This window comes from Dermacentor andersoni, chromosome 4, assembly GCF_023375885.2.
Source record: "Dermacentor andersoni chromosome 4, qqDerAnde1_hic_scaffold, whole genome shotgun sequence".
NCBI classification, from domain to species: domain Eukaryota; kingdom Metazoa; phylum Arthropoda; class Arachnida; order Ixodida; family Ixodidae; genus Dermacentor; species Dermacentor andersoni.
This window is the reverse complement of record NC_092817.1, coordinates 129764872-129791457: the sequence shown is the minus strand read 5'-3', so window position 1 is coordinate 129791457 and position 26586 is coordinate 129764872. Positions and strand designations below refer to the sequence as shown.

Genomic DNA, 26586 nt, shown 5'->3' with positions numbered 1-26586 from the left:
GAATGGATGGCCTCTTTGGGCATTGATCCATCTGCCTGGTTTTCCACCACGCAGAGGTGGTACTGATAGAGCTGGCGGCTGTAGTAGGCTTCCTGGTCCGGAACTTTGGGGAGCACTTGATTTTGTTGGCAATCAAATGAGAATGTTTTCAAGTCTTCCCTCTTCTCACGCAGCAGGGAATAAAAAGCCTTATACTTCAACTTGTGTACACGTTGCTCTGTTATGACACGCTGCTTCTGTGAAACATCTCCACAAGTTTTCATCTCATACGCATTTTTCAGGCACACAGAGCAAACGTCTGTCCTCGGTGTTCTGAACGAAAGATTGAACGTCGCTCGAAAAATGTGGTGAAAGAAGCCATACTTCACCCTCACATCTTCGGGTGCTTGTTGGTTATAAATCTGCCACAGGTTTCGGATGCTCTTCAGCTCACTTGGAAGGTATAACTTTTTTGTCTTCTTCCGGTTGTAGTGCGACTCTCTTGCCCGAAGTCGCTTAATGAAACCCACAACAGCTGATCGCTTTCGACCGTAGCGCTTGATCTTCTGGTCACCTCCACGATTGTCGGCTTTCACTTCACCTTTTTCATGCTTGTGCTTTATATAGCGAGTAACTGTGCTGTGACTAATATCAAGCACTGCGCAAAACATATCGCGACAAACACGAATCTCTTGGCCATTTTCTATCCGTACCTTGTAAACAACAGCAAGGCTCCGACGAGGTTCCGCTTCTTTTCCTCCCCTACGTTTTACGGCTGTTGGCGTGCAGTACATCAAAACGAACGCCTTTTGTTCCACGCTACACAGTTCGTAAAACTTCTCCTTGAAACGTTTAGTGGATGCTTCTGTCACAAGCGCACACCTGAGAGTCTTTTTCGCGTGTATACATTTTGGCAACGGCGCATTCTTGCTTTTAGGGTGGTGATGCGGCTTTTTTTCACTTCGCCGTCGACGTCTAGGGATAGATCTTTCGCCGATCTCTTCATTGCCATCCGAATCCATGAACAACGATATCAGAAAAGCGAAGAACTCGCGAAAACACGAACGAAACACTCTGAGCTGTCAGGCGGGAACCAACTCCTTGGCGGGAACTGACAAGGAGGCAGCGATGGCTAAATGACGTCATGCCAAAAGCGCTCTCCTATTGGGCAAATGGATTTGGCTCATTTTGATCCATGCAACAGCTGGATCTGGCTCAATTTCGATACGAAATACGATCTGCGAACACATTCGCCTGGCGTTATTTGACCCATTTCGTTGCAACGGTTTTTCTATGACAAAGTTGCCTAGTTTTTCTTGTCATTACCGTTTTATCTGACCCAGTTTCGGTTTGTGGATTTGGCTCATTTCGAAAAAAAACTCCTCATTTTATCACTTCGGCTTCTCTTGACCTATTATATTCACCAGCTTCTCCTCCCGCAATCAGGGTGGGGCCAAGTGAGCTATGCATAAAAAACGCTGCCTAGAAAAACAGTTGCTACCCTTATGACAAGCACCTTTCTTGAAATGTCGGCTACAGCAACATCCCTTGTTCGAACAATGTTGGTCTATGTACATGTTATTCTAAAACATAATTTACTGCTTTGTTGTGTTCTTTGACTATCCTTTTCTGCCGCTTTCTTTAGGATGGAAATTCACGAATATTATTTATTTCTCCTAACAGCGGCAAGTTTATCTTTGAGAGGCGTTTGGGGTTGAGAACAACTGTCACCAGAAAAGAGTGCAAAACGAGTGATTCAAGAAAATAATGTGTCTTCTGTTATCTAAAGAACTTGACGACTGAAATATGGCAACTTTACGTATATATGCTATGCAGTGCATTCATGTCGCTAAGTACACAGTGTTTTATCTTTTCAGCTATGTCAGTGTGTTGGCAAGACAATTTTCTAAATGGTGACCTGCCGCTTCGGCTATGAGCTGCCTTCATAACATTTGCAATAAAGGATATTTACTCTCGTGGACAAAAGTACCCTGGAAGTGCGAGCGTCGACCAAATTGCATCACTGCGTTCAAGACCGCTGAAAACAGTGGGTCACGTATCCACATTCCGAACGCAGATGTTAGCTAAGCTGTACCCAGCAGATAGCGCACCAATAAAATTCGGTCAGTGCTAGCGAGCCCTGGGCAATTTTGTCCCCGATAGTACATCCTCTAAAAATAAATATGGTCTGTAACACAAAATACGGGAAGCACCTGTACTTTAACGGGTATATTACAGAGTCGGCATACAGTCACGTTTTCTGAATATGCGAAGCGCTTGTACTTTAACGGTTATTGTATGTATTCAGCATACATTGTGTTCCGTTTTCTGAATACGAGAAGCACCTGTACTTCAACGGTTGCAGTACAGATTTAGCATGCTGCCTTCCGCCTTATGGATACGAAAGCACTCGTATTTTGTACAACGGTCTCTCTTTTACGGCTGTTAAAATTTTACGGCCAATAAAATTTGTTTACATTGTGGCACGGAGGTATGTCTTCACCTACAACGGCGTATTCTATTCCAAGCGTGAGGGCCCGTGAGGTACAGACGGGGTTTCGCCACTGCAGTTTCAGTGCCCCGTAAATGGGATGTCGGGGCTGCTTTCGGTCGAAAAGTATTATCGGGATGTGTGGCACACCTTCACTAACCGTTGTTGTTTTGATGGTATGCCACTCCTGTCGCTGCTTCTGGTCAAAGAGTCGAAAGCTATCGTTGGAAACGCCGCTAGCCGCAGAATAAATTATATAGTCAAGGTATGGCACTCTCACTCCCAAGGCTGGATACTTGAACGAGTTCGTAATAGTTCATAGCGTTCCTTTAGATAGCGCATGAACGGCTGTACCAAAAGTACAAAGAAGAAACAGCGCTCTTTCTCCTCTGTACTTTTACTGAAGCCATTCGCGCACTGCTCCTAACACCATTAGGACTGGACTTCCAAATGGCGGAGGAAGGCAAATTTTTCATTGAATTCAACTAGATGTTGATTCGCCTTCTGATTTTCCTAAAAAAAAACACAAGGAATGCCATAAGGACCACAAAATGAAAGATGAAAACAAATACGCGCAAATAAACGTTTAAGAGATCACATGTGAAGGTGCCCGTTTAGTCAGAACTTGTTTAGCCTGCAACTTAGCGCAAGGCAAAGCAGAAGCAGTGATATTGAGGGGTCAGAAAATTACACTATGCAGGACTCCAAGAAATATGGCAGAAGATGTTTGTGCACGAAATAAAAACGCGCGGCGTCACGCACCTAAGCACACCATATTTGTACTATTCTAACACGCCGCCGAACCTCATACGCACCTAATTCTCGCGGGCACAAAATAAGTAAACAAAAGTGGGGTAATATGTAAAAGGTCCCTGATTTATAAAGAAATAGAGCATGTCCTACCGTTCCCGAAGACATGTGGTAAAATTACCTCTCACGGATGGGAAGATTTTTTTAAAATTAGCTTTCTTAACGAAAGCAGTACGTCATCGTCGCCATTCACGCTTCAGTAGTCTCAGTTATTATGCACACAAGGCGGTATCTCTGTTAGAGATACGACTGTAACTTCTACGAGATCTTAAGTAACTTGTTGAAGTAGGCAGCGAAGTGTGTTCCTGGAACTCATCACAGATAGCGAGCTTGGCAGAGTGCCAGAAACGCTTGTCGCAGTACACGGCAGCGCATGCGGTGCCGAGTCATGCGAAATCTCGCCTAAATGATAGTATCTACGAAAGTGATCGTAGTCAAACACAAACGAACCTTCAGCAACTTCCTAAAGGACGAGCTCTGCTGTCATCTCGCGATGATGAAGACCCCGTATCTGACAGCTTATACAGTAGGTTGTTCCCAAAGCCATGAAGGAGGTTTTGGTTTCATACCCCACCGTAAGAAGCAGGAAATATTCTGGTCCTATTTCATCGCAACAAAGCTGAGCTTCAAGTTCTACAAATACGCCAGAGGAATAGAGTTAACTCGTGAACCGGGACTGCACATTATTACAAACTCAGGGTTAAGGTGAGAGCCGGCAGCAGGAAGCGTGAATGTGTGTCGCAAAGCAAATGTTTCCGTATTGCCGCTTCCTTGAACAATTTGGCCGCCACTCCGAAATGCAGCAGAAAACGTGACCTCCAAACCTGGCTGCGTGGGGACATAGCACCGTCATTGAGGGGCCAATATTCTCGGCTGGCCCTAGCAACCTGGCTCTTGTACCCGCAGCACGTCACGTCGCCTGCTACAAACTGCATAGCGCCACGTATCACTCCAACGACGACTCTTGAAATTTAAGCAGAAAACTCATAGCAATATTCTGTCATATTCGGTAACTGGGTTACTTAGTAAACATGCATTGCTTGGGTGCCAAACTAGAGTGATGCTTTAGGTAATTAAACAATTCAGATTAGTTGCCTTATATATATGGGCCCTATAACGTAAAACTATTCCAATATGTTTCTATTCCAATTTCCTGATGTCAAATTTGCGTAACCACCGACGCAAGCACTGGGCGGTCACCCACAGGGTTGTCTGAACAGACCAATCAAACTCTCTCCTCGTTTATAGGAGGTCACTTTTGCTTGCTTGAAAAACGAATAACATTGCCTACACTGAGCTGCTTGTCGTGTCTAATTGGCTGACAAGAGGCGAGGAGAACGCTCAAGTGGAGAAGGATTCACTGGGGCAGAGCCAGTGCACTGAAAATCGATAACCGGATGAAGAGGGTGGCGCCGGCGTCTGCGATTGGTCGGCTTTCCCTTACTTAGCTTGTGGTGGGTGGTCGAAAATCGCGGTGGCATGCAACGGAAGCTTAAAAATGACGCTAAAACTCACCCTCAGCAAAAAAGAGTTTGCAGAATGAAGGGGTAAACGTGCCGAAAGTGCTTGAAAACGTTACACCGTCACGCAAGAAGCTTTATTATGCGCAAATACACCCATGCTCTTCGGCAGGTGCGAGTAGCCAGCGTCTCAGCGATGGGCGGCAGCTATCTTTTATTCCTTTCGGAACGGGGCAGCCTGCGGCTATTCCGAAAAAAATTCAGTTTTGTTCGGCGTATTAATGCATCTTTATCGCGTACACGTCACTTTGACGCGGTGAGTTCGTGCGGTTTTGTGACGTCGCGTGACAGGCAGGTGAAGTGGGTGCAGCCCGTAAACTTTTTACCAATAGCCGAGGGCTAATGGCGAAGAGGGTTCGAATCAGAAATAACTGTTTTTCTTTTTTCTGTCAAATCATGCATAATCAGTGTGTACACATCATATCAGATTGGGAGGTATTGCGGTTTTCGTGACGTCGCGTGACAGGCAGGTGAAGTGGGGGGTGGTCGAAAAAAGTTTTTGACCAATCGCGGAGGGCTGATAGCAGAATTGGAATAGAAAAGTTTGGAATAGTTTTACGTTATAGCGCCCATATATTTCTTTTTATCGTGCTTCTGTCGATATTGAGTTGAAGCCAAGAAGTAATGAAGCATTCTCTATTTGCCGATTTTCATTACTTCGCATGCAACTAGGAATAGATATTCGGCCTCGCAATATTTTGCGTATATGATTGGTTTAGACCATGTCACCGTATCGTATCATATGACATATATGATATCTTCTGCATATGATATGTTGGCAATATATAAAACTGAACTAATATTGTTCACACGGTGATTCTCACACAAACCATTAACCTACCTTCCACTGAATTTACAGATATCAGCGGTGCAACTTGAAATGAAGGTATTGGGTTCAGTTAGGGTTCTGTTACACAATTTCGTGCGTTCTTTCAGATGAATGACTGGAAAGGTATAAAGGCGACTTTGTTGTTAGTTATTGTTGTTGTTGTTACTTATTCCTTATATATATATATATATATATTTATATATATATATATATATATATATATATATTATATATATATATATATATATATATATATATATATATATATATATATATATATATATATATTTATATATATATATATTTATTTATTTATTTATTTATTTATTTATTTATTTATTTATTTATTTATTTATCCCATATGTGGTGTCTTTTCATTTATGTTTCACTAGGTGCAGCGGCCAAAGAGCAGAAGATCGACCCGCACATCGAACACAAAATTGATATAATGTTGGATCTGGGTAAGTGAGAGTTAATAAGTTATTACCGCTATTAAATCGCCTCTTGCAAAGTACTTGATGATAGTAGCTATCACGTGGAGATAACGCCTTCTTGTAGTGCACATTCCCGTCGTACAGCTATTTATTTCTCTACTTCACTGGCCATATTATTTTACATGCAATGAACACGTGGTTTGGAAAATTTTAATAATGTTGTGGGGAATGGTACGGCAATCGGATTATTTGGAAGTAGTGGCACGCATAAAGGGGCGATGAAGCCGTGATTTGATGGGGAGTTTGCACAAATTAGGTGAATTAGGGACATATTCCGTCGGTGATTTCGCTATTCTTAGTGATTATTTTCTTTTTTCGCGAACGTATCTTTGTTTCATGCCTATGTTTATTTAGCGGGCAAAGTAAACTGGCAAGAAATGAAAGGCCAGCGGCAGCCGGTAGATGAATTGCTAGTAGCCACTAATTGCGGTTCGAAGATCCATTCCTCCACCTTTCAAAAGATGAATGTTACGCTGCTCCCAAGAACTAACAGGAAAAACCTAAATGTTTCAAATACAAAAAAGTGCGTTAAGATAAAATATCAATCATACACTTCTGTGCTTCAGTTCGCGAATGATTGGAGAATTAGATGTGAACTATTTTAGAATATCGTCCCACGGAATGTGGGGTGCATTACAATTATTGGAGTGAGCAGTGGAAGACCATAGATGCGAATCCCAGTTTGCTCCAGTGTCTCACTTACCACTGTTTTCTTCTGAACCAACTGCGGAAACTAAGTTACATAAATATATGATGTCGATCAGAACAACTACCGCAAGAAGTGCATCCACAAACATATAAAATCGATCCTTTAGAGTATTTGTGGCATTTCAATTGAAGTGCAAGCTACAACGTGTTGCGGGAACCAACGCAGAAAGGTTTGATTACTAAATGGCGCATAATGTTGAATACTTAGGTGCTATTTGGTGTTCTTGGTTTTTGTTAGGAAGAAGTAAGCCTAGCTGAAATACCAGAGTTCTATTTCAATAAAGCCGCACTTGGAGTTTTAGATGGGCTGCATTCTTTTTCACATACCTCGGTTAATTTGTAAAGATACGGATCATATTTTTACGTGCCTACGTTCAAGAGCTAAGAGTGTTTCGGTTTTTCCTCGGTTAGTTCTGCATGTAAAAAAAGGCGTCTTAAACAGCAAAGTTTCTTTTTTCACCTTTTGATTGTTTGCTCTATTATTTCCTCTAATATTCTTATATGGCTTTTAATTCGATAGCAGAAGCTAAATTTTTTCGAATGGCCGCAATTTATTTCTATGGAAATCTTCAATTTTTCAATAAAACCAATAATGAGGCATCTAATTTACTCATACGGTCATATCTTCATAGACCTAGTATTACAGCACGAATCGGTAACTTCGCGGGGTGCACCTAACGTTCAAGGTGTAGAAAGCATGCCACACGGAGCAGCAAGCCGCAGGTTGCTTGTATCATAACCTAAAAATGTATGCACCCGCCGTGGTTGCTCAGTGGCTATGGTGTTGGGCTGCTGAGCACGAGGTCGCGGGATCGAATCCCGGCCACGGCGGCCGCATTTCGATGGGGGCGAAATGCGAAAACACCCGTGTGCTTAGATTTAGGTGCACGTTAAAGAACTCCAGGTGGTCAAAATTTCCGGAGTCCTCCACTACGGCGTGCCTCATAATCAGAAAGTGGTTTTGGCACGTGAAACCCCAAATATTATTAAAAAGGTATTTTTTTATTGGAGAGAGTTGCTCAATGTTAGGTCGTACTTACTGTTCATGGAGAGAGATGCTCAATGTTAAGTCGTACTTACTGTTTAAAGGCATTTCCTCCCAGAACTTTGCCAATGTGGTCTTTTAAAAATTAACGTAATTTCGAAAGCATTACCTCGTTGTTGAAGGGAATGCTGAACCGAAGAGTAAAAATAATCGAAAAACTGCTTTGTCACTATCTAGCCCTGAGTTTAACATTTAGTGCACACATTTCGATGGCGACCAATGACTTAGCGGAATGCATCTCAGATTACAACACGACGCTCGTAGATGTGTGCCAATCGGAGGAACTCGCATATCAAAGACAGCGAAGCTGAATCACGAAATTTTTTTCAGTAGCAGAGTGTAAAACCTTGCTCGCTGGTGTAGTTGAGGGCATTGTAACAGCGACATCCCAGCAGGTTTCCAGGAAGGGCCGGCAACCGTGAACTAGGGCCTCCTAAATTAGTAGCAGTTGGAATTCTAGCCATAGGCGTGAACACGTTGGCTAGAGCGGTAGGTGTGGCAGCCGGCGAATTTGGCTGCTTCTAGGCGTCATGACAGCAGCAGCGGTGCTGCTGTAAGAGGCCTGACACGAATGGCCGGTCGTCTGCTACTGATACTGATGTTATTGCTCGCTTGTTATATTTAAAATAACTGCTTTTCACTGTAACACCCGAAAGAAAATGGTAGCACCATTTTGAGAGAGCGCACGAAACTGCAATGAGTAATATTCAAAAGCGTTCATTTATATTGACACGTGAACTTGTTTACCTTTTGCGGATGAGCGCACTTCACCATCTAAGAAATGTTACCGCTCAGCTAAGGACGCGCCTGCATATATGGGAAGCTTCTGGAATGTTATCGATGGCTCTATCCGCTGTCTGTTGTTGCCGAACCTTGGGTAATCTGATTGCATGTATGCGCGACGCGAGTGGTGTAGAAGTTTCTGGAAGACACGCCGGCACCAGCGGTTACGCTGGAACGTTCGGTGGCTCAATTATAAAAGCTCACGTGCTTGACCCGCTGATCAGATTTTCGACGATCACCGACCGGGCATGCGGCTATTGCTGTGTTTTGTGTAACTTGCTTTTGTGGCTACATGGTGGCCCAATAAAAAAGTTACTTTCGTTTTTCACAGTTTCACCGCATATGGGTGGTCGACATGCTCACCACACGATGCGCTGCGCTCGTAATCGCGGTAGTTTTCCGAGTTCCTAGAATTTATTTAGCAATCGAAGGATTGAGGCGAATACTCTGGTCATGTTGGTTTATACGAAGCTTTTTAGGCGTCGAGACAAAGTGACAGTCTTCCAGCACAAAAGAAAACTAACCGGAGGGGCACCAACTTAATTTGCGTCGAATCGTAAGCTCGGCTAGAAAGATGCAAGCCAGTGCCTAAAATGCCACTGATTTTGGCACCACGAGACCTAGAACATTCCCACAAACGTGAGCTTGCATTGCGCCGTGTACAGAAAATGTTTCAGCGACATTAGTCACGCGTGCGCGGCAATTCCAGGAGCAATTCGTTGAGCGCATCGTACACATTCCGAGTGGGGACCTGCAGTTAATGAGTGACAATATCCCTCCGATGCTACCCGGCGCTCCAAATGAAAGAAAACTCCCGTAGAAATGATAAGCAAGACTTCGATGGGATGCCGATAGCTTCAGCAATCCCGAAGAAACAATGAGCTGGACTTGCACAGCTTTCAAGCAAATAGGATGGGAATAAATATGTGAGGAAGCGTACCTGTTCAAAGACGGTTGACGAAATTATTCTAAGAAGCTGTAAGACGTTTTGGCAAGTACACCAAATTACAAAAATCGCACATAGCAGATTAAAATACAATTCCCAGTGCAGCGGACGCGGTTCACACACACAAAAAAAGAACACTGCCACGTGCACTTCCATAGGCAGATTTCTGTTCATTTTTCCGGCTCAAGCATTCTCAAGTGCTCAGCTGTGAGCAACACAGTCTTAATCTTAGGAATAGCAGCCCCAAGCTTATTAGCTTCTGCCCTGCTGTTCTTTGAGAAGAGCAAGAACTTGGCTTCTGAGCGTATTCCAGAAAACAAAAAGCACCGTACGCAGCGCTACATGTATTCTGAGCGCTGTAATAAGTTGCTGTGTTTCATTTAAGGCCATAATTAGCTGTATATGCTTCGCGTTGCTGGTTTATACGTGTAACCAAAGAATTGCGCTATTTCATTTAATTTACGTATACGACCATCACGAGCGCAAATTGATATTCGGCATGCTACAAGCTTCCACTCCTATCATAGATCATACAGCTAATAACAGATAATTGAACACGTTAAAGGGAAGCTGAACAGTCTGTCGAATTCAATAAGACGCTCATATACCGATGCGGGAACCTTATAAACCATGTAGGTAAAATTTGGGGGTTTTTTTTCAATTAGGAGCGACGTAATCGTCGCATGAAATTGCGCTGTAGCTCCGCCCCCCGTCGAATGCCGCGCGCTGCTGCTGACGCTGACGATGCGAGCGGAGACCGGAAACCGCGGTGTTGTGACGTCAACTCTAGTGTTTCCTTCCTTCGCAGCGTCCGCGACCGTGCCTGACCGCGCTTATTTCTGCGTGCATGCCATCGCAAGCTGCTTCGATCAACCCTGCATTCCTTTGTTGGTGCGTCTGCGTGTATGTAGAGTGGCAGTCAACGTGCGTGGTAGTCAGTGTGAGTGGTAATCAACGTGAGTGGTAGTCACCGTGGTAGTCAACAGATGAAGGTCACTACACGTACTGCATGAACCGGGAAGCTTTTCACGCGTTTAAACCGTCTTTGTAGATTGCCGACAGCTTTGGACAAAGCACAAATGCCGACGATCGCATCCCCGCTTACGTTCCACGAGGAGGCATGCAGGAACACAACACTACAGTTGTTTGACCGGAAACGAGCTCACTAGATCGGCGAAAGGTCGGCGAGATCACTAGATCGCTTTGCAAAAAACATACTCACCAAAGAGCATTTCCAACACGAGGAGATCCCAAGACTTTGCTTTCGTTCGCGTCGAAAGCACTGCTCGCATCAGCATCGTTTGCTTCTTCGAGAGGCCGGCTCTTCGCAATCGGCTCGTACATGTAGGGAGTAACGCCGAACTCCTAGGAAAAACGCAGTCTCTCTAAATTTTCCATTACCGTCTCGGAAAAACAGCACCAAACTACCTGGTACCGCGCTTCATGTGTAGCGGCAGCGGTCGGTTACTAGTGTTGACGTCACGAGACGCCCGACCAATCACAGGCGGAAACGAGACGCGCGAGCTGGGCGTGTGCGCAGCTGCACTTTTCGTCGAAATAAAATATATTTGCGCTTTCTTTCGCTCAATTTCGATACGATATTCGAATTGGGAGGGTTGAAAACCATTATGTACAGATGTTGGCTCATTTTTTCTGGAAAGCCTTTCAGCTCCCCTTTAAGAAATAGTTGTATATCACAGAAACACATGTACAGTTCTAGTGGCGAAATAGGCCGTTGATTTTCATTGCAAACAATATACAGCTGAACACAAGTTTCCGTACATATCCTCATATTCGTATCCATACGGGCAAGTAAAGACAGAAAGTTTAGTTATTCGACTACCAATGTTTATTCCATTATATGTTACATCCCTTCAGAAGAGCTAATTTTCATTACTCATTTCGTGGTATAAGCTTACGCACTGTGCGAGTTACGCTCGCATACAGCACCTACATACTTATACGTAAAACAAATTTCAACTCCACCTCACCTTTTCGAAGAACTGATTAAGGGCTTTTCGTCAGTGCAAAATTTGTGCTGCTCTTCATAGGCCGAATTTTAACGTGTTAACGGAACAAACCAGCGTTAGGAGCTCTATATATACTTTCTTCTACAACTTGGAAACAAAACTTCTTACGGACAAAAAGAATATTATCGGGCTTTACCTGCCAAAACCACCGTCTGATTATGAGGCACGCCGTCGTAGAGGACCCCGGAAATTTGGACCACCTAGGGTTCTTTAAGATGCACCTAAATCTAAGTGCACGGATGTTTTCGCATTTCGCCCCCATCGAGATGCAGCAGCGGTGGCTGGGATTCGGTCTGCGACCGCGTGCTTAGCAGCCGAACACCATAGCCACTAAGCAACCATAGCGAGCGCATGACGGACAAGGCAAGTTCGTTACCGTCGCAAGGAACAGAGCTCCGCAACATTCAGTAATCTGCAACAGTGTATGGCGTCACTTCGAAGACGGTTTAGAAGGGGCGTATTGAGCGGCGATGACTTTCGGCGATTGTATCGCCGTAAGGCGCGCGCTGACTAGCTAGTTCAGTAAAATAGGATGTGCTGATTGGCTGGACGGGTGCTATATCACGCGAAGGCGATTCTATCGCCAAAGTGAGCGTTGCAAAATACGTTCCTAGGATAGCAACTTCGTAGCGATGCCTTTTTCCGATGCTAATGCCATTCGGTGATTTTCGTGTTCGCGAGGGTGGCCTTGTTCGACGCTCTGCCCGAAGCGGAGCGTGTCTTGACCCCTCACGAACACGAAAAGACCGAAAGGCATTAGCACTGGGTAAAGGCGCCGCTACAAAATCGCACCCCAGCTGAAATGCAGTGATATCTACACGGCATTTCCACTGTGATACGCCAACACCAGCTTACCTCGACTGCTAATTGGTTGATTCTTCTGTCCATTTGAAATCCAAGTGCTTATGGAAGGTGTAGGTTATCTGCGGCTTTCACTGATTGGATACCCCCTCACGCCATCTGGAGTGGGCTGCAGAATTTTGTTTCAGATGCCTCATCCTTTTGCGAATAATTGCTTTGGTATGTTGTTGTCTACGGGCAAGAAGACTGAGCCTCAAATAGAAAGGCGCATCCCTTGGTCTTATCGTACAGATTTTCCCTTCTAATTTCGTTCTTGTTATTCTTGTAAATCTCGATGGTCTGATTTGGTTACATTCTTTGAATCTGATTGATCGTATTTCCTCTTTAGCTTTCCTTTTGATGACTCCTGGTTGTCTAATTACACTTTCACTTACCCTGTACCTGGCTACCAACTTTCTTGACCTCTACCTCCCTTCTGTTTGCGAGCTTTTCAAGTACAGATACTTGTGCACTTTAGCCACGCACTTCTTTTTTATTCGCTTTCGTGGGTCTTCCTCCAAATAACCTTTGTTCTGCACGTTTCTGATTTTAAAGGAGGCCCGACACACTTATCCCTGCACTGCCTCATTTGTTGTTTTTGCATGGGCTCCAACCAACCGGCCCTCCAATTTTTGGTTAACTTGGAGCCACGATAAGATGTCCGAATTTAAGCGCAGAATGGAATTCGCGAACGTTAGCGCTGTCACACATAAATACGCGCACGCACGTCCGCACGCACGCACGCAGACACGCACGCACGCACGCACGCACGCACGCACACACACACACACACACACACACACACACACACACACACACACACACACACACACACACACACACACACACACACACACACACACAATGTTTTACATTTGTTTGCACTGATTCATTTTATGAAGTTTCAAGAGCATCAGCAGTTGTTTCGTGGCACAAAGGACGCATGTGGTGCTTTGCCGCGCTTCTAAGCTGGTGTGGTTGCAGGCACGTTGCCGCCTTCAGAGGATATCTAGCAAGTAGCGATGACTGTGATGAAAACGCTGCTTGTAAGTATTTGTGGGAGTTAAATGGTGAGAATGCAACGAATGGCGAACAGTGAGCGCTGCCATAGAAAAGCAAGTTATCGGTGTTTCAGGCGCCATCTGCTGCCTGATCGATTAAGCTATCGGGGTGTAGCTGGCTTCGCTGGCAGTAGAGCTAATGGTCGATGGGATGATAGGAAACTTTGCCCCGCAGCGTACGACATATAAAAAAATATCGCTGCTCTGTAACTATACATCAGGAGAAAATCTCCAGGAAAACACAAAATGGCAAATTCTCAGTTTCATCAAAAGATTGCAATTCCCTTCGCTACACTTACCATACAGCCATAGAAGAGCGCATGGACACTTGCGCGCGTTCAATGAAGGTGTTTTTCATAGCGTTAAGGTTGCGTGATTTGACGTTGTTTAGCTTATACTGTACAGGAAGAGTCATGCAACAAATACATAAATATGCGTTACGATATTTGGTGTTGATGCCAACATGTCAAAGACAACTTGGTCCAGTAGACCAGGCATGATCTTCTGTTCTAATTAGTTTCGCCGCTCATGAAAACGCAAGAACTGCTGAATAAGTGCACATATTGGACTGGTTCGGTGCTTATTCTTTATGAATCTGGGTGATTCAGCGTTCGATGAACCTCATAGCTAACTTGCTGGCAGTAAACGACAGCAGAAGACTGGCCGAGAAAAATTCTCACTGAATCAGTAGCCGAGGGTGCTGCTATACCAGAGGACACTATTCATTAGCACCACTGAAGCACTTAATATTGGCATCTCGCCAAATAACGTACCGTAACATTGCATACGTAAGGACGAGTAACAAGATAACCTACAGCGTACACGCACTCAATGAAATATATTTCGATATGCGCGTGAAGATTTACGGTTGCCCTCATGCGCATTACAAAGTCGTTTACTGGATGGTCTGTTCTAGGTGAGCAAGTTTAGCCTCAGAATTCAAACTGGCGGGTGTTTTCGAAGCGTCTTAAGCGTAGACATTTGAAGAACTATAATGTAGGTTAAACTTGAACGCTGTTCATGGATACTCTGCTTGAGATCACTGCGGCACAGGTGAGCGGTCACCTAATTCTGCGCTGCGGCATTTTTACTGCGATGAACCATTCTGTGGATGCCAGAAGTGTTGCACGAAGTGAGAAAACACATAAATACAATTGCGCGCACAAAGTGCAATTTGTAACAAGTGGAAGCTGGTGGGTTTTCGGCCGTGCTATGGTAGCTGAATCAGTATACAGTTATTATTCTAATCACCGTATCTCTTGTCTGCTAGTTTTGCACTATACTTGTTTGAACATTTGCAAGGTTCTGGTTCCGTGTGATTACGTTCTTTAGCAAGATGTCACGAAACATCCACCGCAGAAACGTAACGGAAACTGTTGCAGAAACGCAATAAAGTAACTTATTCAATTCCTTTTGACTCTTGGCGACATTTTTTCTGGAATTTTAACGTGCACAAACTTATGTAAAAAATTAAACAACATGGTGGAAATGCGCTGTTCTAAGTATTTAAACGAATAAACAGCACGGTACCTATGTCGCTGTATCATGCATCCTACGCTGAGGCTGATGCCTCGAGCTGCTGATTTAAGCATTGGAAACTGAAATAAAAATTTAGAGTTGCGTTTTTGGATGGAGGGAAGTTTCAGTTGTAAGTAGTTCAATGAACCAAATATTAGCTTTTTACTTACTATAACAATTCATTTGATGTTAAAGGGCAGTTAGCTCACTTTATACTGTGCTGTGCCAGGTCAGAAATGGTTCACTCAATTTCTATTTATGTCGTACGGTGTGTGTGTGTATTACAAGGTTAAGGAAGTCGACTAAGGGTATTCCGAAGGAGGAGGAGGAGGACGAAAGAACTTTATTTAAGGCCAACACTAAAGCCCAGTGAAGTATAGCGCTTTCTCAGCTTAGGGCCGTTGTTGATCCGCCAAGCCCGAGGGAAGCCAAACACTCCAAGAAGGAGGGGAATGGTCAGGAAAATAAGGCGAGGTAATGACAGCGTTACCTGAGTACAGAATTTGTTCTGTATCGGCACTTATCTCCGGAGAGTTGGGGCAGTGTGCTGTGCTACGTGAACTGAAGTTGTAGAGCATTAGTGGCGTGAAAAGTGTGTACATTTGAACTTTGCCAAGTACATATCCTTGTTCCGCGTTGAGTTAAGGATGAGGTTGGGGCAAAATAGTGCGGTTTTACTTGATGTTCTTGTAGTGATCAGCTATTTCCTCTTTGTACGTGTTAGCGTCTTCCACTGTCGTTCGATTTGGCCAGGGAATCGAGGGCGCGCGGCGGCTAATTTCGCGGGCACGTTGATGAACCAACTCATTTCCCTCCATCCCAGCATGACCAGGCACTCAACGCATGTTGACAGTAATGTTCACTTTGCGGTTACAGGATTCTATTAGGATATCATGTAGGGGTGTTTCCAACAGTCGGTGTTGTATGTTGCGAGTGGCTTTGCTGGAGTCGGTATAAAGGTTGTTACTGGACTGGTGCTTAGTGAGTAGAGAGGCTTCTTGTATGGCATGTATTATCGCTTGAGTTTGCAGAGTTGCTTTGTTGGTAGGGTTGGAAAATGGCCCAGCTATTTGGATGATCGGTGCTGTCTTTCCAGGTTTACACATCGCATACATGTATGACCCCATGTCAGAGCGTGTGGCTTCCGTGTATATCGTGATGCATTTCCTGTCTTTGTGGTGACGGTTCGCTTGCGCTTGACGTCGCCCGTCATGTTGGTGTGGCGTCATATTTTTTGGTACGTTTGGAAATGCAATGTTGCGTGGTAGCGGAAGGCTTTGACTAACTGGTGTCAACTGGATGGGGGTGATCCCCGCTCGTTTCAGGATGTCGCATCCTTGATCCGTACAAGACAAGCGCGCTACTTGTCTGCCTCGGTGTTGTGTTAGTTCTGCGAAAGTGTGAAAGAGGCCCGTGTGTTGAAGGTGATGACTTAAGGTGTATATCGGTAGGCACAGGGCGGCCTTGTGAAGGACGTTGCCTGAAGATTCGAGTTTTCGAGTTTGTGTTTGTATCAGTGTTAGAAATGGCGATGTGCAGAAGCCTAAGTCACAAGCTGTGTTGCTTGTTCTTCTCTCAGTCCGTGTTTTTTGCTAATGATCCTTTGCATTAGGTGCGTGAGATTTCGGAAGTTTCTTTATATTGTATAACGTTAGGATAAGTATTGTTGTGAATTAGGATAAAGCCGAGTATTCGGCACGATGTAACCTTTGGTATCTGCCTAATAGGTAGAGGTGTATCAGGGCTTTGTTTTCTTTTGGGTATTGTGTTCGATTCATGAGCAGAAGTTCCAAATTTTCTGCTGAAGGTTGGAGTGCGGTTTTCCATAAGTGGTCAACTATGGTGTCGACGCCTACCTGGAGGGTCGTTTCGACGTCCTCTGGAAATCCGGTTTCTCACCATAGGGTAATATCGTCGGCGTAAAAGTGTAGTGAAGGTTGGAGATTGTGGATAGTGGCCTTGATAGCGCTGTCATCTGCAGATTAAATTGGGTGGATGATATAATCGATCCTTGAGGTGTTAGACGGAAAATAATGGTGGAGAAAGAGAGGGACTGCGTTGCCTTGAAGCGTGCTGTCCTACCTTTGTTGAATCTGCGTATGTAATTGTACACATTGGCGTTGCCATTACTGTCGTGAACCGATTTTATTACGTGATCGTGTGGAACATTATCAAACACCTTTTTTTTATATCTATTGCGAGAAGAGCTTGGGTCTGTGCTGTCTTCGGCTGCAGAAGCGTGTTCTGTAGTATGAGAAATAAGTCTTGTGTGGAAATGTTCTTGGGATAGCCTATGAGCTGGTGCGGAAAATGTTTCGTGTTATCCAAATTTTCTACTAGTCTGTTCAATGCAAACCGTTCCATTGTTTTGCCTGTGCATGATGTTAAGGATATGGGTCTGAGATTGCAAAGCGTAGCTTTTTTCCCTGGTTTTGGGTTGATGGTAATGTGTAATATGCATTCGTCTCGGAGGGCGCCCGTATTCCAGTGCTCGTTTACGTGGGAGAGAAGCGTTTCTGTATCTCCATCGGTCACATTACGGAGAAGAGTATATGTGATGCCATCAGGGCCCGGCGCCATCGCCCTATTGTTTTGAAACAATGCTATGTTTATTTCTGCCTTAGTGTAGTAGGCATCGATGTTGTCGTTTGGGGGGCCCGTATAGTCTGTGTACAGTGACTGATGTGCGGCAGGTATGTAAAGGGTCCGAAGTTCATCAAATGTTTGTTTATGCCTCGTGTGCAGGTGTCTTTCTCTATGGTAGGGATCACTTGTTCCTTTGAGCCTTGCAGGGCACGCAAGGGATGCCATGTGTGTTTCCTGTGTAACGTATTCTGAAAGGATGTATAGAACACGCTGAGGTTGGTGAGACAAACTGTGAATCTGGTCGATCGCTCACCAGATGCCAAAAAGAAAAGAGTGCTAGGTAATTCGACGAATTGTGGTGAAGTGCAGAAATCGCTTTGGAAATACCGCGCATAAAATTTATGTTAATGTGTATTTTAAGCGTATGTGAGTCAAGATGGTGGTGTCTCATATGTAAAGACCCCCTCCCCCCCCATACGTGTCGTATGGTTTCTTCGTGCGCTAGCTTTGCTCAGCTGCACGTTCCTATGTCAACAACTGGTCTCAACGCTTTCCCTTAGGTTTAAAGAGAGTAGGATTATCCCGCACCAGATGTGGTCTGCTAGCAAGCGGCCAGTGTCGTAAGAAACAACCTTTGAATGGCGATACGGACAATTTGCTTCAAATAACCGTTCTTCTGGGTACATGTTCCGGCAATAATGTACCTTGCCTTTTCTGTGTTGCGTACGAAATATGCCCGGCGTCACCAATTTCAAAGCTTCTGTAACTAACAATAGCTTTTAACTAACAGTCCCTACATGCCTTCGTCTCTTAAAAGGATGGGTCTTCTCGACGCCATATTATTATGTGATATTAACCTGCTTCCGCTATGCATATACCTTTCCTTTTCTAGTGATTCTTTGGCTATCTTTAAGCCAACAAATGTTTACTTTTTCACGCGCAGCACGTGTAAAAAATATATGTTTTATTTATATTTAGCTCCCAGCCCCGAAGAAGCAGTGCAAGACACTGGATACAACGGTGAGTATAGCCTGCTGCCCCGTTTTGACGGCAGCATTCATCCACGTATAACACTTATACCCGTATCACACGGGCGTTTGGAAGCCCTTCCAAGCGATAGCCAGTTGACTCAAAGGTCAAGTTCGAGCTGCTGCACGGGCGGTTTCGAAGGCCGCCAAGTCAATAGTCTATTGAGTCAACAGAGCACCCTACAACTCTTACGAAATCTCGATGGCCTTTGAGCAACGGAAGCGGAAACAGCACGAACATGCCCTCTCGTTCATAGTGTGCTCGTACTCACGGTTAGAGAGAACAAATCAGACCAAATGCTCTAAAAATACTATATATGAGTGTTATTGATTTTTCAATAAAGTGTTTTCGCCACTTGACATGTGCGAACACACACCGAAACGGCAGCTGCATCGAGCGGCACAAACGTTGCAGCAGTTTCGCTACTCAACAACTTAAAAACTAAACATATATGTATGGCAATGTATAAACAATCTTTCTTAATATGTAAACAAACATGGAAGAAATTATAGTGCTTTTAAATGGTTTTAATGTTGTTTAACCTTTCGTGACATGAAAACGGAAATAAATATCCGCAGCGCCACACAATTTTGCGAGAAACGCCTGAACCACTCAACGGCCTTTCGAAAGTGCCGTGTAGCAGCGCGACAACTCCTTTGAGTCGATAGAGTTGTGGCGTTTCAAAGGCCGTTGACTGGAAGGCCTTCCAAATGTGCCCGTGTGACACAGGTATTAAATGGTGAAGACGTGGTTCCTCAAATCGGGTTACTGTAGAGCTTCCAGTGCTTCGTAGCTGCGGTTCGTTCGCCCTCAGTGCGATTTTGGCCCGTTTGCTTCTTTTACATTGAGGAACCGCACTAGTTACATTCTTTTCTGTGATTTTTTGCAAGCCTAATGTTGTAAAATAATTTCAAGTCGAAAGTGGACTCTAAAATGTAGAGCACTACGGGTTAATCTGCAAGAAAAAATATTTTGTGATCGTTGGTTGCATTCTTTAATATCTCTGACTGCAAATACATGTTTGATCTCAGAATGTCCTTACACATTAAGAGCTGCAGCGGGGGGTGTTGGCAACTAGTGCTTGTTATTACAGCACATGCGCAGATATTTAGTAAGGATACCTTTAGACGTGGAGTTGAGAAATTTTTTGGTTATATTAGTATGAGTATGTTGTGAAACTTATTATATATGGCGGTTCAGTAAAATTTCTCAGTTACAATGGGCTTGAAACGTGCATGTCTTTTTGGCGTCAATGAAGAAGTCGGAGGAAGTGGATAATGTACATCGTGTTGGGTCCAGCAGTTGCACTGTGAAAACATTTTTGGCTTAGGGATGGAGCTACGGGCATGAAGATCCTGTTATTTAGCGTCTCCTGTAAAATATTGTTTTTTTTTAAATGAACTATTCTCGCATAATACCGGCATATGCCATGTCGGTTGCCAAAAATCTTGACGCGTGCGCGAAAATTCATTCGCAGTTGTATTTAACAGTCCTAAGTAGCCGACGCACAATTCCCGGCAGGTTTACGGCGCTGGCGCGTACTTCAGAAGTGGATACTTCATTCAGCCTGCAATATACTTGCCCTTTATCTTCTTTAGGAACTGGCATCTCCGGTAACCCACTGTCCAAGGAATTTGCGGTGATACAAATAAGGTGCAGTAATTGCCTGTGCAAACTTTTTGTGAAGATAGACCAATATGGAGCACAAATGGGCTGCACTCAAGCGGTGAAAAAATTACTTTGTTCTTGCCCACCCGCAAGCTGCTATATGAACGAAGTTACGAAGTGTCTAGAAAAGTGGGCCACCCAAAAGTGCAAGTATGAAAGCCTGTTGTTCACTTGCCCCTGATTTCGCAATAAAGGCCTCGTTATCAAACTCCGCCCTTTTGGTGTGACTGTTCTCTGCTTAAACGCCGAATATTCCAAGCAATATTACACAGATATGGAGGCACTCCTGTCGTCTAAAGGCAGGAATATATTCCTGTCGAGCTCGTTCCAATTCTATATTGATAATTTAGCACGTCATTAGCGTCTCTGCATTGTTACACGTTGGCGTACTGCGCGTTGTGGACGTGGGGTTTGCGTCATTGCTGACTGTACCACAGCAGAGACAGTTTTATGCTTCCACAAATAGCAAAATATTCGTAAGAAACATCGCGTTAATCTATCTGGAGGCGTCTCTTTCCGCAATAAATTAACCGCAGGAAAGGCTAAAATCCGCAGATTTTTTTTTTCTTTCGCATGTGATGCTAAGTCGTGTTTACTTTCACATTATTTGAGCCTCTCTGAAATAAATGAATCCCGTGTGTATGAAAGGCAGTATTTCGATTTGCTGATTAAAAATAACTTTCGCAGGAAGGTCTACTATAATGATGGCTTTGTTGTGCAATCTTCGTGCCTAATTGCCTTTTGAAATTTCAGGGGCCGACAATGCGCGGATAACGTAACTACGCAAATTGTAATGCTTCAGAAACAACTGTAATTCTTGACGTGCACAACATCTTTCATTAGACTTGGCGGATGTCATACCAGTTGATTGCGCAGTAATATCCGCAGACTGGCAGATATGCCAACCAAATAGTTTTCAGTCAACTGACTTGTCCTTCGAATGCCCAGGTGGTGGTTAAGAGTTCTCGTCTTTTTTCCTTGTAATCGCGCGCGCGCTTGTGTTTCTTTTTCTTTGACAGGCACAATCTTGCAATTAAAGCGAAATTGCCTGCCCTGACACGTATTTTGTCACACAGTTCAAGCGGCTAGCGTTTCTAAATAGGTCTGGCTATAAGAAAAACAGCTCGTTGCTTCACTCTGAAGAAGCGGACGCGATCATGTGGACTTCCGAAAACCTCCATGACCTTATATATATAGTTGCCGGGGTAAGGTCCCACAACGTACGGCAACGAGATCGCCTACCTATAACTTTGTGGCTGTTCTCGTGGCTCTAAATGAGGAGATTGTAGTTGCAGAAGATATTTCTTTCCTCATCGCTTCTAGAAGTTGCCCATTAGAAACATTCGCTAGGCGTTTCCACGAGTGTCATCTGCTCAGCTTGAGTTACCTATGACTTGAACTGTATGGTATGGTACACTAGTGTGCGACGTCCATGCAGTCGGTTGGCTGCCATCAAAGGCCAGGCTTTGTTTGTATCGGGCAGACCTGGTTTGGATAACTGCTTCGAATTCTGTCAGCGCTGCATGCCTTAATCAAACTTCAGGCAGGCTCTTCCGAGAATTTTACGGTGTGTAGCCTTCCACGATAAGAACAGCCGCTCCCACCATTCACTCCCCTACCGACTGGTATTAGGCATAATAAACTTCAATGAAGTCTTGTTGTCACTGTCTATTTCATGTAACACGTCAATTTTTCGACAGGTCCGCGCATGGCCTGCGTAGATATCACTAGATAGTCCCCTTCGGCCGACAAGCCGTCAGCCCCACATTATGATGACCTAAGTCGTCATGCTGGAGATGAGCGCGAGAGCGAGTATTGGCGAAAGAGCCTCCGTGAAATACGCAACCTTACACTTTCTATCTTCGGCTTGTGTCCGCGCTAAGTACGGGACGTTAACGACGGAAGCAGCAAGTTCGAATGGGGTTGTCGCCGTCATCCGGTGACTTGGTTGCGGTGGGAGTCATTCCTGGACCGTACAGCGAAATGTTTGCAGACATAGCTGCAATGCATCACCTTCTTTAATAGGATACGCGCTCGGTACATCCAGTACTACTCTATGAGTTGCGTAAGCGGGTCGCGTACGCCCCTATGCGGAAGCTGGTGAAAAGCTCTCAGGACTACCAGCGTTGAGTGGTAGTGATTTTCTGAGCCGTTGATTGGGTGATTCTGTTTTTGCGGGAAATCCATGAGCGGCCAACATCAGCCGACTCTGAGAGTGCCACGGGTGCCTATGAATGAGCGGAAATTCGCAATACTAGACGCGAATTCCACTTGTCATCCTCGTACTATACAGATAAGTTCTGTCAATAGTCGTTACGTTGGGTGCAGTTAATCCAATAGTGCTCAAGCAGTAGTACTTTTGTTGCATCAGGCGACCAATATATTTTGTCAGGTGTAGGCACTGGTCCTTAAGTCTAAACACCCAAGCTTCGATCCTGAAAAAGGCGCTGAAGCTAGATGAAACGCTAAAAGTCCGTGATTAGATGGAAAATTTTCGTTGTCGTTCTTGCATGAACTGCAGCAATCTCAATTTTTTTCCATCGATGAAGTGTGAGCTGCTACAAAGGGCACTTGTTTATTGCTCCATCTAACCTGTTAGCGCCATCCGACACATGGAGCTAGAAGTCACTTATTCAAGCACTACACCATACATCAGTAAATCAGATTGATATATTTATAAGGGGCAGTATCCCCGCCGCGACACTCATGTTATCTAACTGATCCGATTGGCCGCTAAGTGCTCAAGTTTTGTGCAGTCATCTTGGTTCAAGGAAAATACCGTCGTAGAGTCGGTGCACATAGAATTCTCAAGATGAAGGCTACTACATGCAACTATTCATGTAAGACAGCATTCGTGCGCCAACCAACGCACCTAAAGGGCCCCGAGGTGATAGTGTCGTTTTGCTCGTGATAATATGTGGTGCGTGGGAGTGCGAAACATGAACATATTGTCACGTGGTCGTGACGTTGAATAACACAGTAGCAGTACTGTGAACGACAAAACTAACTTTTATTGGGCGAACCTGTGCCCACAAAACAGGCTACACTTATAGCACGATGATAGCGGCGAACACGCTCGGCGATCGTCGAAAATCTGCCCAGCGGGTCAAGCGCGTCGGCTTTTATACAGCAGTCGTCGAATGTTCCAGACTAATCGCTGGGACCCGCGTGCCTTCCACAAAGTTCTACACCATTCGCGTCAGGCGAGTAAATCAGATAACATAAGGTTCGGCGACAACAGACAGCCGGGTAGAATCATCGATAACTTTCCAGAAACGTCGGATACATGCAGGCGCGTCCGTCGCTGTGCGATTACAGTTGTTAAGCGGCGAAACGTGGTCGCCCGATAAAGATAAGTACACGTGTCATTACCCCCCTCTTAAAAAGCATCGCCCCGATGCTGCTAACAAACGAAAGTAACAAAGAAAAGCACTCGTAGCAAAGAAAACAACAAACTAAGGAAGTTCATCAGCGTCCGTAAAATGGTTTAAGGCGCACCACGTGGACCACTTCAGATCGTGCGCGGCGCCGCTGTGAGTGCGAAATGCCGTCTGGCACGACCTCATAGTCTAGTGCGCCAATACGTCGGATGACCTTGTAGGGTCCGAAATAGCGTCGCAGCAGCTTCTCACTGAGTCCTCGCCGGCGTATCGGGGTCCATACCCAAACACGGTCGCCGGGCTGGTACTCCACGAAGCGTCGTCGGAGGTTGTAGTGTCGGCTGTCGGTACGCTGCTGGGTCTTGATCCGTAGGCGGGCGAGCTGTCGGGCTTCTTCGGCGCGCTGGAGATAGGTAGCGACGTCAAGATTCTCCTCGTCAGTGACGTGCGGCAGCATGGCGTCGAGCGTCGTCGTCGGGTTCCTGCCGTAAACCAACTTGAATGGCGTGATCTGTGTTGTTTCTTGCACCGCCGTGTTGTAGGCGAAGGTGACATACGGCAGGACCGCGTCCCACGTCTTGTGCTCGACGTCGACGTACATCGCTAGCATGTCGGCGAGGGTCTTATTCAGCCGCTCCGTAAGACCATTCGTCTGCGGATGGTAGGCCGTTGTCCTCCTGTGCCTTGTCTGACTGTAGTTCAGAATGGCTTGAGTGAGCTCCGCTGTAAAGGCCGTTCCTCTGTCGGTGATGAGGACTTCTGGAGCACCATGTCGCAACAGGATGTTCTCGACGAAAAATTTAGCCACTTCGGCTGCGCTGCCTTTCGGTAGAGCTTTAGTTTCAGCGAAGCGGGTGAGATAGTCCGTCGCCACGACAATCCACCTATTTCCGGAAGCTGATGTCGGAAACGGTCCCAACAAGTCCATCCCGATCTGCTGAAAAGGTCGGTAAGGAGGCTGGATCGGCTGTAGTAATCCCGCTGGTCTTGTCGGTGGTGTCTTGCGTCGCTGACAGTCGCGGCATGTCTTGACGTAACGGGCGACATCGGTGGTTAGGCGTGGCCAGTAATACCTTTCTTGTATCCTCGATAGCGTCCGGGAGAAACCGAGGTGCCCAGCGGTCGGATCGTCATGTAGGGCGTGCAGTACTTCTGGACGTAGCGCCGACGGAACAACAAGAAGGTGGTTGGCGCGGACTGGTGAGAAGTTCTTCTTCACGAGCAGGTTGTTTTGAAGCGTGAACGAAGATAATCCACGCTTAAATGCCCTTGGGACAACGTCGGTGTGCCCTTCCAAATACTCGATTAGGGCTTTTAGCTCCGAGTCTCCTCGTTGCTGTTCGGCGAAGTCTTCCGCGCTTATTATTCCAAGGAAGGCGTCGTCATCCTCGTCATCTTGCGGCGGCGGGTCAATGGGGGCGCGGGATAGGCAATCGGCATCTGAGTGTTTTCGTCCGGACTTGTAGGTTACAGTGATGTCGTATTCTTGTAGCCTCAGGCTCCACCGTGCCAGCCGTCCTGAGGGGTCTTTTAGGTTAGCTAGCCAACACAACGCGTGATGATCGCTGACCACCTTGAATGGCCTGCCATATAGGTAAGGGCGAAATTTCGCTGTGGCCCAAACGATGGCGAGGCATTCCTTTTCGGTTGTAGAATAATTGCCTTCTGCTTTCGACAATGATCGGCTAGCGTAAGCTATCACGTGTTCATGTCCATCTTTTCTCTGGACTAGGACGGCACCGAGGCCTAGGCTACTGGCGTCAGTGTGTATTTCGGTATCGGCGTGCTCGTCGAAGTGCGCAAGTACGGGCGGCGACTGCATGCGTCGTTTGAGTTCTTGAAATGCGTCGCCCTGTGGCGTTTCCCACTTGAACTCGACGTCACATTTAGTTAGCTGTGTCAGCGGCTCAGCGATGCGTGAAAAGTTCTTGACAAATCGCCTGTAGTAGGCACACATGCCAAGAAATCTACGCACTGCCTTCTTGTCGGTGGGCTGCGGGAACTTTGCAATGGCAGCTGTTTTCTGCGGGTCGGGGCGTACTCCGGATTTGCTGATGACGTGGCCTAGGAATAGAAGCTCATCGTAAGCGAAGCGGCACTTTTCTGGCTTCAGAGTGAGCCCTGATGACTTGATGGCCTCTAGTACTGTGGCAAGCCGCCTAAGGTGATCGTCAAAATTTTCGGCGAATACAACGACGTCATCCAAGTAAACGAGACAGGTCTGCCACTTCAATCCTGCTAAAACCGTGTCCATCACGCGCTGGAACGTTGCAGGCGCCGAGCACAGTCCAAATGGCATAACCTTGAACTCGTAGAGGCCGTCTGGGGTGATGAAGGCGGTCTTTTCACGATCTCTTTCGTCGACTTCTATTTGCCAATAGCCAGACTTGAGGTCCATCGAGGAGAAGTATTTAGCGTTGCAGAGCCGATCCAATGCGTCGTCTATCCGTGGGAGAGGGTATACGTCCTTCTTCGTGATCTTGTTCAGACGACGATAATCGACGCAGAAACGAAGGGTTCCGTCCTTTTTCTTCACCAGCACAACAGGAGATGCCCACGGGCTTTTCGACGGCTGGATGATGTCGTCGCGCAGCATTTCGTGGACTTGTTCTCTTATAGCTTCACGTTCTCGCGGCGAAACTCGGTAAGGGCTCTGGCGAAGTGGTCGAGCGTACTCCTCGGTGATTATGCGATGCTTGGCGACTGGTGTTTGTCGAATCCTCGATGACGTCGAAAAGCAGCCTTTGTATCGCCGGAGCAGACTTCTGAGCTGCTGTTGCTTAATCACGGGGAGACTTGGATTAATGTCGTAGTCTGGTTCGGCAACCATGGTCGTCGGGGTAGATGCGGCGGAATCCGAGAGGACAAA

General features: G+C 45.6%; 1 protein-coding gene across 3 annotated transcripts in view; it reads left to right on the top strand.

Moving 5' to 3' along the window:
- Positions 1 to 20549, top strand: part of LOC126537808 (uncharacterized) — a 269368-nt gene extending 248819 nt beyond the window's left edge. For all 3 annotated transcript variants that reach the window (XM_072287925.1, XM_072287923.1, XM_072287924.1), the window contains 3 exons: positions 6022 to 6090; positions 18619 to 18660; positions 20268 to 20549. In XM_072287925.1, the coding sequence (XP_072144026.1) occupies positions 6022 to 6090; positions 18619 to 18660; positions 20268 to 20518 (362 nt within the window). In that variant the 3' untranslated portion in view covers positions 20519 to 20549. The remainder of the gene's footprint in view (positions 1 to 6021; positions 6091 to 18618; positions 18661 to 20267) is intronic.
- Positions 20550 to 26586: the final 6037 nt, after the last annotated feature.